Consider the following 15,291-nt stretch of genomic DNA (forward strand, 5'->3'; position numbering starts at 1 on the left):
TCTCAAGCAACATGCAAAAATGTCCAGCGCAAGCTCAACCAACAGACATGCAAACATGCTCCCCTCCTCCCAGCCATCGAATCACTCCTGATACTGATATCAGTATGCCCTCACCCCCCCCCCTTCTAATTTCCATCATATAATAGGTAGGTAAGCAGAAAGGGGTAAAAAAAAAAAAAAAAAAAAAAAAAAAAAAAAAAAAAAAAAAAAAAAAAGGGTCACCTAAACCTCCCCAACAACCTCTCCAGCCCCTCCACCACCATCTTTTCGCCCCCTTGGCCGGTACAAAGCTCCTTGAACCCCCTCCCAGCGACTTCACACTCGCCGATGCGGACCACAGCGGCGACCAGGTCCCGGGTGATCGCCTCACCGACGACGCTATCCCGCTTATACTCCGGGTGGCTCCCCACGAAATGGCGGATCCACTTGGCCGCCGTCCACAGCTCGCCGCTGGCCCGCTTGCGGATGAGGTCCAGGTAGGTGGCCAGCTGGCAGCGGGTGGCGACGTCGACGTTGACCGAGTCGAGATAGGATTCCACGAGGGGGATCAGGCCCGGGAATTCTTCTTCTTCTTCTTCTTCTTCTTGGCTGTTGGCTTCTTCTTCATTGTCAGGTTCGGAAGTGGGGTTTGTTTTGCGTCTTTTCAGCGGTCGGGACGATGACGTGGACGGGGAGGTAGTAGTCGTAATAGTGGAAGAAGAAGAAGATAAAGAGGAAGAGGAAAAGGAGGAGGAGCAGGCCTTGGCATAAGCGGTCCCGTTGATGATCTCGTTGACCGACATGAGACGGTACTCGTCCTCGACGGGGCCGGACGGGGTGGGTGGGCGGCTGGCGACGGGCGTGGACGAGCCCGAGCGGGAGGTGGCGCGCTGGGTCGGGAACAGGTTGCGGCGGAAGTAGAACTTGCGGGACAGCACGGCGTCGCGGGCGTGGGCCGTCTCCATGTTCTCGTCGACCTTCTTGATGGGGATGTAGAAGTTGAGGTCGAACGACAGGATCACGCGCGTGACGAGCACGATGAACACGGCAAACGCGGCGTTCTCGAAGTCGGTGATCTGGATCTCCATGGGCCGGAACTCGACGCGCCAGCCGATGCTGTTGTCGGCCGGCGGCGGCTTGAAGCGCATGTGCTGCCAGTTGGTGCTCTGGATATTCTCGAAGTGGTCCGTCTTGTCCAGGTCGAGCGCCTGCAGGTCCTCGGCGAAGATGACGATCGGGTCGCGGATGAAGAGGTGCGCAAAGTGCGTCGCCAGCCGGTCGTCCATGCCGCCGTCGAGCAGCTGCTGCTTGATGGTCTCGTCGATGACCAGGTCCGGGTCCAGATACTCGGGCCGCAGCCGCGCGTCCTCGGAGATGTAGGTCGAGTTCGAGGCGTAGCGCGACTTGGGGATCCGCCAGCGATCGTCCGCAAGCGGCTTCTCGCCCAGCTCCTCGGGCGTCCGGTCGTCCACCGCCTTGCTGATCTGGTTCCACCGGACATCCGTGTCGGCAAGAAAGCCCTTGTACACGGGGGTGGCCGCCGTCAGGGCCAGCAGAATCGGCCCCAGCGGGCTGAGCTGGTCGTACATCTGCCGCCCCTCGGTCAGGTTCTTCGCCTGGAAGGTGATCTGCAAGCAGCAGCTGCCCATGCCGAAGGCCATGGCATCCATATGGATGAAGTTGTCCGGCGCGGCGCCCTTCCGCACGTCGTCGTCCTCGGGCCAGTTGTGCAGGTCATAGTTGACCGTCGGGTCCCTCCACGGCCACAGTGTCTTCTCGTCCCGGAAGACCGGCACGTTGACCTGCACCTTGCGCCCGCGGCGGGACCGGATGTTGGCCGCAAGCGTGGGGAAGCGAATGTGCGGGTTCGCAATCTCGTCCGGCACGAACTGGGATCTCAGCTTGGGGCCCGAGACGGGGTAGAAGGGGTCAGTGAAAACTCCCGGACTGCCAAGCCTGGGAAAGGTCGTCAACGTGATGGGGTATTCGTTGGACAACATGTGGGCTTTGGCAATACATCTCCTGCAGTGCCGCATATGGTCAGGATTGTCACATGTGTCGGAAGACATCTGATGGCACACATACCTCAGCTTCATGTTTGGCTCGACCTCCAGGAGTTCTTTGAACTCGATGCCCCACGGCTTGCCCGGCGTAGCCTCGAGCATGAACCTCCCAAACTCGGGATGGAAGACCGGGGGCGGCTGGCTGGTGCTGCATGAGAAGCGGTCAGCGTGTGCCATTAACCAGAGCAATAAAAAACACCAAGGGCAACAAGGCCGTCATACTGAGCATTGGAGCCGTCCGGCAAGGGCGGCGCGCAGCCCGACATGGAGAGCGCCGTGTCATTGTCCAGAGCCTTGAGAATGTCTGCTTGCCGGAGAGACAGCAGGACCCTGGGGTCATCCTTGGAATATGTCACAACCAAGTACTCGACCTACAAACGCACGGCTTATTGTCAGACGGGTACCGTCCACACGAGCAGATAAAGAATAATAAGCAGATAACAAAAGGCGGGGAGGGAGGGATGGAATGGACAGTACCTCATCACCCCAGAGCATGGCATCACGCTCCTTGCCCTTGGCTTTGTTCCAGATCTCGAGGAGTTGCTGTGGGCATCATCTTTGTCAACCATTTCTCCCACACAGGCGGCATGTATGTATGCCCCGGAAGAGCCGGGTGTCATGACAAAAAGAAAAAAGCTTATAGTTCGTTTTCAAGGTTGATGCTCACTCACCTTGATTCCCCAGGATCGGACAAGATGCGCCTGCGTCTTGGCCTCTGGCCAATCCAGCGCCGTTCCCAGAGCCCTTCACGCGCGGCTAATCAGTATGGCGTCATGCCTGGGGAGAATGTCGTGCGTGCACACTGGGAACATGCCGCCGAGTCGCGCTGAGTGGTAGGGGGGAGGATTATACGCACAGAAGACCCATTGTTACGGACCGTTCCTCTCTCCCGTCGGAATCGACCCTGACACGAATTGGTTGTGTCCGGCACAGGTAGTGTCGCCGCTTTCGGATCCCCGGGACGGTTAGAGGAGCCGGGTAGGAAAGCAGACACTACTATCGTTACTCCTTTTCGGTGGGCGGAAGAGCAAAGCTGAGATAAGGGGGTAACGGTTGCTAGGTAGCACGACCGAAGAACGGGAGTGATGTACCTGCGGACCCCAAGGCTAGTAGTGGTAGGCCGGCAGCCTATCGAAGCCGCCAATTGCCGCGACCGCTGCGGGAATAGATATTAGAAACCGGTTGCCGGGTGGTATCAGAAAGTGATGCTATCACGAGACACCGATATGTCTGCAGACCACCACACTGAATGGTCAGAGCAGAGCGTTGGTGAGTCGATAAAGCGCCACGCCGCTCTTCTCGATGTACCTTTCCCCCCGCCCTAGATTCACTTTCATACGTTCCAACAAATATCTCAGCCTCGCTTCCACAGGGGCAAAGGAAGATCCGCAGTAGGTAAGTGAGTCGGTGCTCGTCCTTTTGCAACAAACTCACCCCCCACGTTCACGGCCTCGCAGCCGCGGGTGTTCTTGGCGCTTGCAGCACAAATCAGAAGATGGCTATGAATAGTAGCTGCTGAGAAGCTGACAAGAGCACGCAATTGATCTCGGCTCTCACTGGACCAGACGGTTCACGCGGGCTATCACGTCGTTGATGACATCCGGGACGACGAGGTTGTGTGTGTGTATGTGGGTGTCGGCTCGGCGGGGTGGGAAAAATTCCCTTAGTTTGAAAGAGGAAACCGCCGGTTGTAAGTCGGAGAATGGCCGGGATGTGCTTGCTTGCCGGAAACCGTGTACATGGACCTCGTCCGTCTTAGATACTCGCCTTTTTAGGGGTCGGCCTTAGTAATGGTCCCTTATTACTTCGCGCAGAGAGTTACTTGCTGCCGATAGTAAAAGAAAGCACTTGGCCCCGGAACGGAGAATGAGTTCCGACCGCGGGGGTGCGGCGAAAGGAGGAACGTCGGGAAGATTTTCTTCAACCCTCGCACCGCACCGTTTAAGCTTCCCGCCTTGTGGGGTCCGGGTCAGGGTCCCTAGGGAGTTTCCCAACTTCCAGTTGGACCAGATGTCGAGAACTTCCATCTCGATCGCGCTCAAGGGCGTCAACATGGGACGAGAAGGACGGCGAGCGTGGGTCTCGGCTGACCGTTGCTTAGAAATCCACCCCGGACATGCCGCAGAAAACGTGCTTCCATCGGCCGAGCCAGGACGTGGAGTCGTGTACTAGGTATCACTCTGCGCCCTGCCCTTGACCTGCGCTGCGGGAGGACAGGCGAGATGGGAACCTCTAATGTAAATTTTCTTCAACTCCCAAGCGTTGTTGCGGTGGCTTTGTACGATACATGTACACTAGAAGTGGGAAACTGTACCGGTGACGAATTGTCTCGCATTGATCAATGAATGAGGGGCACAGAAGCATCTGATTAGCACAGGGATTTCAATTTACGTCCAGACCTGCGTATAACCCTAACCCACACGTAGCATTCCTAGATTCCTAATCTCACTAGAAGCCTACTACATTGGAAACTCCGAAGTACCTCGGAACAGGGGAATAGGAATGAGAAAAGGGTGAGATAGCATTTCCGAGACAAACGGTGAGTCCACGCTCACAAGAAGAGTGGTCACCGGCCCAAGAGAACATATATGGCTCAAGTCCGACGAAGCATAACATATTACATTGTGGACTCCCAGATGAAGCTCCCCCCTGTTACGATCTACCCACGACAAACTGCAAGCGCACCGCAAGCTTGGTACCGGGCGACGACCTTGAGTTAATGTACATACATTGACAGATAAAAATCCCCAACAAAACAACATCCGAGTGCCCAAACCCACCCCGTGACTGAAAGCAGCCCAAGCAAAGCTATATGCCCGATGGAGAACATGCCACACTCGCTCGCCAGAACTCATCTCCCCATCCCCAGAGAAACTTATCTCTTGCGCTGCTTCTTCTTGCCTCCCCGATCCTCCTCCTCCAGCGCGCTCTCGCGATCCCGCTTCTTGGCCTTCCGCTCCAGCTCATCCCAGTCCTCGCCTTCCTCCTCCTCGCTCATCTCGGCTTCGTCGCTGGCCTCCGCCGAGGCGTTTGAGTCGTAATCCGAGTCCTCTTCGCTCGATTCCGACGCCTCCTCCAGCTCACTCTCGCTGATCTCGAACGCGCTCTCTTCCTCCTCCTCTTCAGAGCCGTCCTCGTCGTCCGAGTCGTTCTGCAGGAAGCTCCAGCCGCCGTCGATGAAGAACTGGTGCGGGTTGGCCATCACCGTCTTCATGATGACCGACCAGTTGAGGTTGAGCGGTCCCTCCGAGTAGGCGATGTCCGATGAGTTGAGGAACTCCTTTACATCCTCGAGTGACTCGACCGGGATCGTGTTGATATGCGCCGGTGGACGGGCGAAGTCCTTGAAGACGAAGACGAGATCGAAGTTCTTCAGCCCAAACTGTACGCGTTCCAGGTGGGCGATCTCGATGTCCTCCAGCGTGATCACCATGAAGGGCGGTTCGGTGATCTGGATGAGGCATTCGGTCGTGGGTTGGATGTAGACATTGCTGCGGTTCGGAACACCGTTGAAGCCGAGGTCACGGAGTGGCATGTCCACCTCGACGCCCTCGTTCCGGCCCGCCTCGGCAATCTTCTCGGCGAAGCTCTTGAAGAGGCGGTCGAGCTCCGCCCGGCGCCGGCGCTCTTCCTGTTCGGCCTCGAACTCATCTTCGTCGCCGTACCGGTACTTGCGCTTCCGGTTCCCGGTCTCGTCAAACTGGATGTCTGTGGCCTCCCTGTAGAACTGCACGTCCTTCGTCTTCTTCTTGCCGAAAAGGATGGGGTCCTTGAGGTGCAGATGGATAATGACGATGAGTTCATTCTGGCATGGCTGGAAGAAGAGATGGCGGACGTTGGAAAAAAGAACATCCACTCTCTGCGTTGTGCTGAGCGGCGACTGGTATCGAATACCGTTTTGGTGTATCTCGACCTTGCCAGGAACCCGCTTGCCCTCCATGGCTGGCCGAATGAAGACATTGTCCAACACAGCCGGACGGCGATCTGAGTATGTGTGTCAGCATTACGCGGCAAAACTCAAATATAGCTGGGCTTGTATCCTCACTTCTGATCTCGATCAGCTTGTCCTGCTCCACGACATCTTCCATGTCCTTCTTCTCTTGCTCCTTCTTGACTGCCTCGCGCTTGAGATTCGATATTTGGTTCGCAATGTCCGCGTATCGATCACCGTCGGTTGATCGGAACGTCAAGCTCCTGACAAAGTGGGCCGAGGCGTCCTCAAACGGCTGCTCGTCCTTCCGTCCGACCCCCTGACCCGGAGAAAGGAAGTTGATACGCAGGAACGACCATTCCCCTTCGTCACTCTTGCTGGCATTCTTGATAGTGTTGATGTGGAAGGGAACGGGCCGGCCCATAACAGGAAGCACAATGGTTGCGTTCTTCTGGTCGATGACAATGCCCATGTCCCGGACTTTGGGCGGGAACTGGTTATCCCGCTTGTAGGACTCGAAGCGCTTGAACTTCTTGACTTCGACGCCGTCTTTGTCACCGGTGGACTCGGCGTACTTCATCAAACCCTCCTTCTGCTTCTTGGCATGGAGATCCTTCTGGTGTTCTCGGCGCTTCTTTTCCGCATCCTCATCCGGTGCTGTGTTCCGCTCCGATCGCAACCGGGTGCTGGTGATATTCTTAGTCGCAACAGCACCTACGCGCGAGTCCCGCTTTTCCTTCTTCGGTGTTGGCTGGGCCTCCTCCTCATCCTTGAAGAAGAATGAAGTCGCGTCTGCGTCGGCCGGGGCATCGCCGGTGAACACAACCGGTTCGCCGCCGGTGACACGAATGGTGTCGGTGAGAACCAGGGAGTAGACCTTGCTGTTCTTGTCCCGAGCGTCTGGATTCTGGATATCGCTGAATCCCGTGGTGATGCAGAGCGTCATCCCATCCCGCAGAGTCCGCGTGTTCTTGCCGTTGAGCACCAGAGTAGGATCCTTATTCTCGAGACCGATGCCGTATCCAACACTTTTCAGAAAATGCTTCTCAAGCTCGGGCTTCTTCGACTTGACCAGATTGTAAGCCTTGTTATAAACATCCTTGACAACCACCCCGTCGCGGATTTCCTTCAGAATCAGGTTGTGGACGGCCAGCAGAAATTTGTAGTTGTTCTCTTGCGACTTGTTCGGGTCGACCATGAATGTCCGGGCAATCTGTGAGCAGTACGACTTGTACCTCAAACCCATGGCTGCGACAATGATTCCTGCATGAAGAGGATCATCGTTTGAATCTGTTTGCCACTTGAGGTCGAATTTACCGCCGCTCTGAACGATAGGCCCAAGGATCCAATCGAGCTGTTCGGGGTCGAAATCGGTGGGCAGTCTCTGACGGTTCGGTAGTTCGACAGTCTTCCACCACTTGGTATCCTCGAGCTTGTTGTAGACCTTGTCGGCCAAGGCGCTGTGTTTTATCTTCTTTTCCTTATCGAGGACATCTGACATTTCGTCGAGGAAGTAAGGATTCAGGAGGGCGACGCAAGCCTTCGATGAGGATCGCATGGCCCGGAGCTCTGTCTCGTCCTTGACCGAAAATGCGCCAGCGGATAGCGCGTGAGCGATATCGACTTCCTCGACATCCTTGCAGTTCTCGGCATAAACCTTCTTCCATTCGTCGATGAACGGCCCCTTGGAAGTGTCCTTCGTGAGAACGCCAACCTTCTTCTGCAGGATCGTCCATGTCAGCCGCGCAAACGAAGGTGAGAAGCTGAACAAGCGACTCTTGACTCACGCCTGCTGCCTTGATGGCATCTGTGATCTTGACAAAAAGCTTTTCATTTTCCGCTGCATCCTTGCCTCTTACAAGAACTTCGACCGGAAATCGGCTGTTCTTGATTTGGTCGAGGTATTTCGCTGCAGCATGTCAACAACCCGTATGACGAGGATGCGGCGGGAAGGAAAAATGCGCACCCTTTTTTTGAGTTGTCAGGATGTACATGGATTCGGGTGTCAAGAGCATCAGGGTTGTCGGGAACTCGTAGCCAAGCAGCCAGAACTGCGATTTTCGACCATGTTAGCGCCGCGCGGCCACCATGTCATCGCGTCCTCGGGCGAGACATACATGCATGGCATTGTTCTTGTGCAGTTCGGGCTCCTCGTCAACCTTGCCCATCAGGATGACGATGGACGAGGCGCCGCCGAAGAGCGCGTCGCCGCTTCGCTTGTCGGCCTTCCACGCGCCAACGAAGTGCGACAGGCGCTCTTGGAAGGCCTTGCTGTCAATCTTGATGTCCGCCATGATGCGCGATTGCGAAAATCGCTGCGGCTGTCGATGGCAGTACTATCCGGACAGAGGGTGTTGATGATGTAGGAGGCAAAGTTCTGCCGCCGTTCGGCTGAAAAGATGGCGGCAGCGAATAACCGCGACGGAGCTTCGAGGTTGCAAGGAGCAAGAGAGCCACAAAGGCGGTGGCGCGGGCCAAAAAACTACCGGCCGGTCGCGTCACTCACGTCTCGAGCAACCCTGTCGCGTTTCTGTGGGGCGGGTGCCTAAGTGGTTGCCAGATTTGGCCTGGGATTGCAGGCGACTTCTGAACGCCAAAACGATCAAGTACCAGTAGGTTGATTATTACTTTCAAGGTGAAGAAGAGACGGTGACGGACCAGAATTGTGCCTGGAGAAAACGAATAACCTAAGCTCGAATGGTGTTCAAGCCTAAGCCTTCGAAAGGAGGCTTGGTGGGGTGCATCAGAGTTTGCAATACCGACACGAGTAGAGGAGTGCTAGGCAGTAGATTGTGTTCAGTTGCCGACCAGGAAGCTGGGGAGATACTAGTACCTAGCAACGCTTTCCGAGTTTTGCAAACCGGAAAATTTCCCGAATAGTACTGGTAGGATAACGTATGGCTCCAGGGCGTCAGGAAGCTCAAAGTCTTCATTTGGTCACCCAACAGGTCAGGAACGGGGCCGTCGGTATTCGTAACATCTGGCGACTGCATACACCGAGGACGAGAATGCGTCCTAGCGTACCGGCTTCCGTGGGAAGAGCTGTTCGAGTGACAGCATTGTAGTGGAATTCGCTGATATCATTCACCTGCCCTCAAGAACCTCCAGGGCCAGTGCATCCCCTGCGCAGATTGGTATCCGTACACAACACTAGACTAGGCAATGGCAGCAAACCCCTTTTCAACTCTGGTGACAAGACACTTAACAGCAAGACATTACCGACAAGAAAAGCGACAAATAGAACACTGTATGCCCCCGCCCGCCTGCGCCGTACAATCCCAAAACCTAAGAACTCTAGTGAAAAGCGTCTCATAACTTCGCCATCCACAGGGCGGGTATTCCACGCTCATGACGCCGACGCATGTGCCTGAGGCGCGGATGGCTGATTCCACGACAAGTACGACGGGTCGCCCAGCTTGCGGGGCTTCCACAAGAAGAATGAGAGAATGAAGTAGACGTCCAGGATCAGGCAGATGCCGCCAACAATCAGGAAGATGATCCCTGGCCAAATGTTGCGGGACCCCATGGCGGAAATGGTGGTGAGTACGAAAGCCTTCCGGCCGTTGTACACAGTCGTATCAAAGTTGGACTCAATATCGACTTGGTACTGGCCAGCTACTATGGTCTCATTCTCGTTCTTCTGGTAGAGCTTGAAGAAGTTGGGCGCCGCGGCAAGCATCATCCAGTTCTGAAAATGCTCGTCCTCCTTCAAGTTCGGTGGCTTGTTGTCTTCGGTGTAGCTGCCATTCGGGTACCGTTCCTCCCAGTTCGGCGGCGCGACAATCTGACTCAGGTCATACTTGGTCTCCCCGTAGAGGTCCTTCAAGCCAGGCCAGGCGATCCCCTGAGTGGTGAAGTTGTACGTCTGGTTCGAGGCACTCGAGCCCTTCACTGAAAGGAGTACTGGGGTTGAAAAGGTATCATTGAACATGGAATTGGCGACAAGGCCGCATGGGTAGACGATCTTGCCCGAACCCCTCGGATCGTAGGCGATCGGGTCGCAGGTGGACGCGTTGATGGTCTTGCCGTCGACAGCGTCGCCTAACAGCTGCTTGGCATTGAACGAATTGACATAACGGCGGTGGTTCTGGTAGAAATTCTCCAGGTTATAGAAGAAGCTGATGGTGGGTTTCAGATCCTCGGGGATGTTGAATTTGACATAACAGTAGGTACGATTGCGGCGTTGGCCTGCGACCTGAACCGTCCTGTTTTCTCTTTTCCATTCAGCGTTGTACGGATTGTACGTGCCATCTGTCTTCGAGAAATGCGCTGTAATGTGCTCCTCAGGCACCGGCGTGAAGGAATCATCACGGGCAAGCTTTGTGCAGTCTGTGTAGTCTATTCGAATGTCTCGGACCTGGCGGCAACAGAGCGATAAGTCAGCATTCAAGCATGCGCACGAAGACAATCCAAGACTGAACATACCGTGTGTGCTAGGTATGTCAGATAAGCACCAAATCCGAGATAGATGGCGGCCAGAATGGAGAAGATGGTGACAATAAGTTTGGGTGTCAGCACACACTGCCAAGCACGCATGCGCTGCTGACGGAACGCTGTGTTCGGCGGGCGGTTTTTCGGCGCATCGGTGTCCGAATGGGCATCGTCGCCGGCATCGTTATCGGCGCCACGGCGACGGCGGGGCGCCATGATGGGCTAGTTCTGATCGGTCGTTGTGGTTGATTTCAAGTTGGCGCGGGCAGTGCAAAGGGAAAGAGGTCGTCCTCAGTGTTTCGAAGACACGGAGCCGTCGGCTTGCACAAGTGGATTCGGTGGCTCGTGCTTAATCTTGGCAGAGGCAGTGAGCGAACTGATTCAGCCCCATTTCGTATTAGGAAAGCTGGAAGCAGTCACGGGATAAGGCACGTGCCTTGAAATTCCCGCCCTCATCACCCTACTGTGTACTTGCGATTATGGATCACGGGACGGAATTCCACAGGAGTGATCCAATAGTAACGTCCGGCAACGCTTTCGCTCGACATTGCGCCCAAGTATCGTAGGCGCTGTGAACAACCTCTATTGGATGCCGCCAAGCCTGTTGTCATTGCTCCTTGTGACCGGCGACGTAGTAGATCTGCAACCTGCAAAGAAGCTGCCACAGAAACTTGGGAGAAGGTCAAGCAAGGGACTGGACATCCAACCAGACAACCCCGCTGGCACCCACCGTCGGCTTGGTGCTGGCTGGAATCTGATTCTCCGCATCTCGCGAGTCCGGATAGAGTTAGGAGGGGTAGGACCAACTCCCGATATTCTGCGCCTTCTAGAAACGTTCCACGCAAATGAGTGGTAGAGCGAGCAGCGATTTGTGGAGACATCGTGGGCAGAACACGGGAGGAAGGAGGGGAAGCTGGGCAACCTCGCCAAAGTGTACCTTCGGTCTATCAAGGCCTTGCTGCTGGACCCTTGATGCTGCTACCAGCAATGTGCTGATCAGGCAAAAAATTGAACGATTCGAAGCATCAGTAGTACGGTTGGTGAGAAGAACCGCAAACTTTGTTCATTCTTGCATTCAGGCAGCGTAAAGTTCCATGCTGAATGGCAGATTGGATAGCGTTGATTGATGGCAGGTAGCGCGATGTATGATGCCAGGCGGTGCGGATACGTCCAAGCGGGAGCCACCCCACTTGACTGGGTACATCCCAGAGCTTCACCTTCTCTCCTCCTCCTTAGCTCTTCTCGCAAACCCTTCTTCCTGCTTTCGCTACTAAGCTTGGATTGTTTTCCTGCCGTCATATCGGATTCCCGTTGCGGCGTCATCCTACTTCTCGCATCACGATCCTGCTATAATTTAATGCAGGCGCCATCCAACGAAATAGCGTAGCGTCGACTGATCTCGTCCATCCCACTCTGTAACCGGGCTCCTCTGGTTTCAGCTTCCTCCATTGTTCACACCGCTCCCGCTGCGACTTAACCATCCATTTCGTCTTCGCCACTCGCCCTTTATCGCATGCACGCTGAACGACCCATCCTCCCAATCACTACTCCTCGCAAGGGCGGCGTCGTCAATCATTCAGCGCGAGGTCGAACGCTGTAACGCAGGTCCCGCCATTCAGCCTTACCTTGCGTGTGCCGCATTCGCCCGCCCGCGTATATCTACAAGGTGATAATACGGAGTGAGTCACATCTCCTTTGACACTTGCTGCTACTTGGAAGCTTGGTTTCCGTTCCTGTCTTATCGTTTCTCTTTCCGTCTGGCTTGGCTTCGGTATGTCACAAAAACCGTCAACGGGATGGATGATCTACTGCCATCACGTTAGTGTAATTGCAGAAGCAATTGCCCGACGACCTGCAAGTCCGTGGGTTGCTCAAAGCCCCTTGTTTTTGCCGTCCCTTGTCGGGCCTCCCCATAGCCAAACCCCCTCTTTTGGAATGTGATAGCCTGTGTTGAACCTGCATCCTAATGACGTCCCACAGGGTCTTAGAATTTCAGAGCGTCGCACGACACAACTGTCTAACTGGTGTTTTCCTTCCCCACGTCGGCGTCGCCTGCCAGAAATACGGCCATACCCCGGGCGTTTGTCACCCCTGATCGAGTTGGGCTTTGACAGGCTACATTAAGGTTTGCATATCCAGCAACCTCGCCATATCGCCTCATCAATCGTACACTGACGCCAGACGGAAAGTAGTAGCAAGAGTACTCCAGCGGCTAATCCAAAGAACGATTATTTTCTCGGCACTCTGATCCAGCATGTCCAGCTCTGGGTTCACTAGTCCCTTTGGGGCAAACTCGAATCCCTTCGGTTCCAGAGTCGAGACGGGTTCTATGCAGAGGGTAGCTGAGGAAGAGGAGAACGACGTCCTCGCCTCGCCCACAACACCGCGTTTCGGACAATCGACAAGCCATGGCCAAATATTTCGAGCACCCTTCGGGGGCGACGCCTCGTCTGACTCCCACCTGTCTGCGTTGCGGAGTCCGCCGAGTACCGAAGGCTTTCCGGCGCAGTTCAACTTCGGTCGACGCACCTCGGTCTCGGCGGAGTCTCTAAAGCCAGTTGGTGATAGCTACGACAACTGGACACCACCTGTGCATCCCAAGACTGAGGAGCAGATGGAACGTCTTAAGAGGGCGATTGGCGGCAATTTCCTGTTCAACCACCTCGACGATGAGCAATGTGCGCAAGTCCTCGGAGCCCTGGTAGAAAAGCCAATCCCAACCAAGGGAATAAAGGTCAGTCCTGAGCAGCTCACGCACCGGCCATAGTCGAAGCGCCAATGACCCCATTCTGATGTTGCGGCAGGTTATTACACAAGGCGACGCTGGAGACTACTTCTACGTGGTCGAGAAAGGTTCTTTCGACGTTTACGTCAACCCCACGGGTTCACTGCAGCCAGGACCGGATGGGATGGGCCAAAAGGTCAGCACAATCGAAGCTGGCGGATCGTTTGGTGAACTGGCTCTCATGTACAATGCGCCCCGGGCTGCTACGGTTATTTCGGCTGAGCCGCAGTGCACGCTGTGGGCTCTGGACCGTGTTACCTTTCGCCGAATCCTGATGGAATCGACGTTCGCACGTCGTCGCATGTACGAAAATTTCCTCGAGGAAGTCCCTCTCTTGTCGACTCTTACACCATATGAGAGATCCAAGATCGCCGACGCTCTCGAGAGCCAAAAGTTTCCCGCGGGCCATACGATAATCCGCGAGGGCGACCCTGGCCATGAGTTCTACTTGCTCGAATCTGGCGAGGCAGCCGCGTATAAGAGCGGCAACGAAGAGCCAGTGAAGCAGTACAAGAAGGGGGATTTCTTTGGTGAGCTCGCCTTGCTCAACGACGCGCCGCGTGCAGCCAGCGTCATCAGCCAAACCGAGGTCAAAGTTGTCAGGCTGGGCAAGTCGGCCTTCCAGAGACTGCTGGGCCCAGTCGAGAGTATCATGCGGAGGACCAGGTATGTTGGCATGAGGACTGGAGAGGAGGAGGGAGGACCCGCGCAGAGGCAGTGAGGATAACAGTTCGATAACCGGTCATAGTGGGGATAGCGGCTACTGAGTACGGCGCATTCACCACAGCAAAGAACAGATTGGAAGGGTGTAGAGATATGGTATGAGGGCCATGACGGAGTCTCGAAATTCCGAGGCTTCGTCTCAGTGGGGATTCTTTGAGGGTGTACTTCGGTGGGGATTCTTTGATGGTGTACTCGAACTGCTAATGGAGAACTCTTTAAGATATTATGTATGGGCATACAATACACCCATTCACTTTACTATCACCCTTTTAGGGTTCCATCGTTGTGAGAGCACATTCCGGTACTGTAGCTAGCATCTTATGCCGAACACGTCCGTTTCGTCCGTCGCGTACCTGCCTCTTCAAGATACGTGAATCTGTATAATATCTCTTCCCTACCACCCACCATCCACCTAGCATCCCCGGTTTGTTCAATGCTCCGCAGCAGCCATCCTCCTCCGTAACTCCAATACCTCCCTCCTCAACGCCTCCGCAGCAGCTTCGGTCTCCAACACCCTGCCCACCCCTCTCTTCCACGTCTCCTCAAGCGACGTGAGCTCCGGCCCAGCCAGCTCCTGCGCCTCCTTGCGCTGTAGCGTGAGCAGATCAATCTCCCGCTTCGTCTCGGCCAGCTCCTTCTCCAGCGCCTTCAGCTCCCCCTCGAGCTGGTAGTTCCCCACGAGCCAGGCGTTCTTGCCGTACGTGTCGAGCAGCGCTAGGTGGGTGCGCCGCGACGCGACGTAGGCGTGCGACGCGTACGTGCGCGCCAGCGAGGTCTGCAGTTGCGCGGAGGCTTCGCTTGCCGGGAGCCGGGAGAGCGTGGTCGGGGACGGCGGGTCGGGCGCTTCGTAGCGGGAGAGGTCGAGGGCGTTGAGTTTGGATTTGGACGAGTCTTGGTCTGGTGATGATGATGATGATGAGGCTAGACGCTGGAGCTCGGCGGTCAGGAGAGGCGTCAGGAAGGGCGAGTCTTGAGCTTCTTTTGGCGGGAGCGGGAGCAGCGCGTGGTTGGCGTCGTCGGGGACGAGGGCGCGTTCCTGGGCGATCAGTGCCTCGGCGGCTGCGCGCTCGGAGGGGGTTGGGTCTGGATCAATGTCTGTGTATGTTCAGCAAAGTGGGTTATTTAGTCTTGGTTGCGGGAGCCGAGAGTGGGTGGGCATGAGGGGAGAGCTTACATGGAAGAGACTCGTGCACTGTGGTTATGGATGGCATGGTGGTTGGCGGTGCGCAGTTTCAGTTTGCCGCTGCTGTTTGTTGATGTCACCTCGGAGTTCCTGGGTTCGCTCGTGGTGCCTGAGTTTCGTAGTGTAGTCGTTGATGGGGTTGCTGTCGATCTGTCTGCACTCTGCACCAGTCAATACTTCTGCAGGCACCGTAACG

General features: G+C 55.6%; 5 protein-coding genes across 5 annotated transcripts; 1 reads left to right on the forward strand and 4 right to left on the reverse strand.

Moving 5' to 3' along the window:
• Positions 1–218: 218 nt before the first annotated feature.
• B0T15DRAFT_483509 (glutamate-cysteine ligase-domain-containing protein) lies at positions 219–2,909 on the reverse strand (the record flags this gene model as incomplete). Its single annotated transcript, XM_062866165.1, has 6 exons — positions 219–639; positions 814–2,001; positions 2,065–2,184; positions 2,265–2,413; positions 2,520–2,585; positions 2,895–2,909. 6 exons carry the CDS (start codon positions 2,907–2,909, stop codon positions 219–221), a joined length of 1,959 nt encoding a protein of 652 aa, XP_062724800.1.
• Positions 2,910–4,547: 1,638 nt separating this feature from the next.
• Positions 4,548–8,477, reverse strand: B0T15DRAFT_411937 (FACT complex subunit-domain-containing protein). Its single transcript, XM_062865400.1, has 5 exons — positions 8,091–8,477; positions 7,940–8,024; positions 7,761–7,882; positions 6,088–7,693; positions 4,548–6,026 (listed from the first exon to the last, which is right to left on the reverse strand). Exons 1-5 carry the CDS (start codon positions 8,265–8,267, stop codon positions 4,918–4,920), a joined length of 3,099 nt encoding a protein of 1,032 aa, XP_062724801.1. The 5' UTR covers positions 8,268–8,477; the 3' UTR covers positions 4,548–4,917.
• Positions 8,478–9,178: 701 nt separating this feature from the next.
• Positions 9,179–10,807, reverse strand: B0T15DRAFT_127091 (ligand-effect modulator 3 family). Its single transcript, XM_062861699.1, has 2 exons — positions 10,399–10,807; positions 9,179–10,330 (listed from the first exon to the last, which is right to left on the reverse strand). Exons 1-2 carry the CDS (start codon positions 10,618–10,620, stop codon positions 9,320–9,322), a joined length of 1,233 nt encoding a protein of 410 aa, XP_062724802.1. The 5' UTR covers positions 10,621–10,807; the 3' UTR covers positions 9,179–9,319.
• A 1,665-nt stretch (positions 10,808–12,472) lies between these two features.
• On the forward strand, positions 12,473–14,126 carry B0T15DRAFT_127181 (cyclic nucleotide-binding-like protein). The gene is made up of 3 exons (XM_062861701.1): positions 12,473–12,529; positions 12,597–13,138; positions 13,209–14,126. Exons 2-3 carry the CDS (start codon positions 12,659–12,661, stop codon positions 13,908–13,910), a joined length of 1,182 nt encoding a protein of 393 aa, XP_062724803.1. The 5' UTR covers positions 12,473–12,529; positions 12,597–12,658; the 3' UTR covers positions 13,911–14,126.
• On the reverse strand, positions 14,127–15,245 carry B0T15DRAFT_127175 (Pre-mRNA-splicing factor SPF27). The gene is made up of 2 exons (XM_062861700.1): positions 15,087–15,245; positions 14,127–15,007 (listed from the first exon to the last, which is right to left on the reverse strand). The coding sequence occupies exons 1-2, from the start codon at positions 15,121–15,123 to the stop codon at positions 14,343–14,345; spliced, it is 702 nt and encodes a 233-aa protein (XP_062724804.1). The 5' UTR covers positions 15,124–15,245; the 3' UTR covers positions 14,127–14,342.
• Between the last annotated feature and the right edge of the window lie 46 nt (positions 15,246–15,291).

The sequence above is a fragment of the Chaetomium strumarium genome (assembly GCF_033439665.1).
Source record: "Chaetomium strumarium strain CBS 333.67 chromosome Unknown B0T15scaffold_2, whole genome shotgun sequence".
Lineage (NCBI taxonomy): Eukaryota > Fungi > Ascomycota > Sordariomycetes > Sordariales > Chaetomiaceae > Chaetomium > Chaetomium strumarium.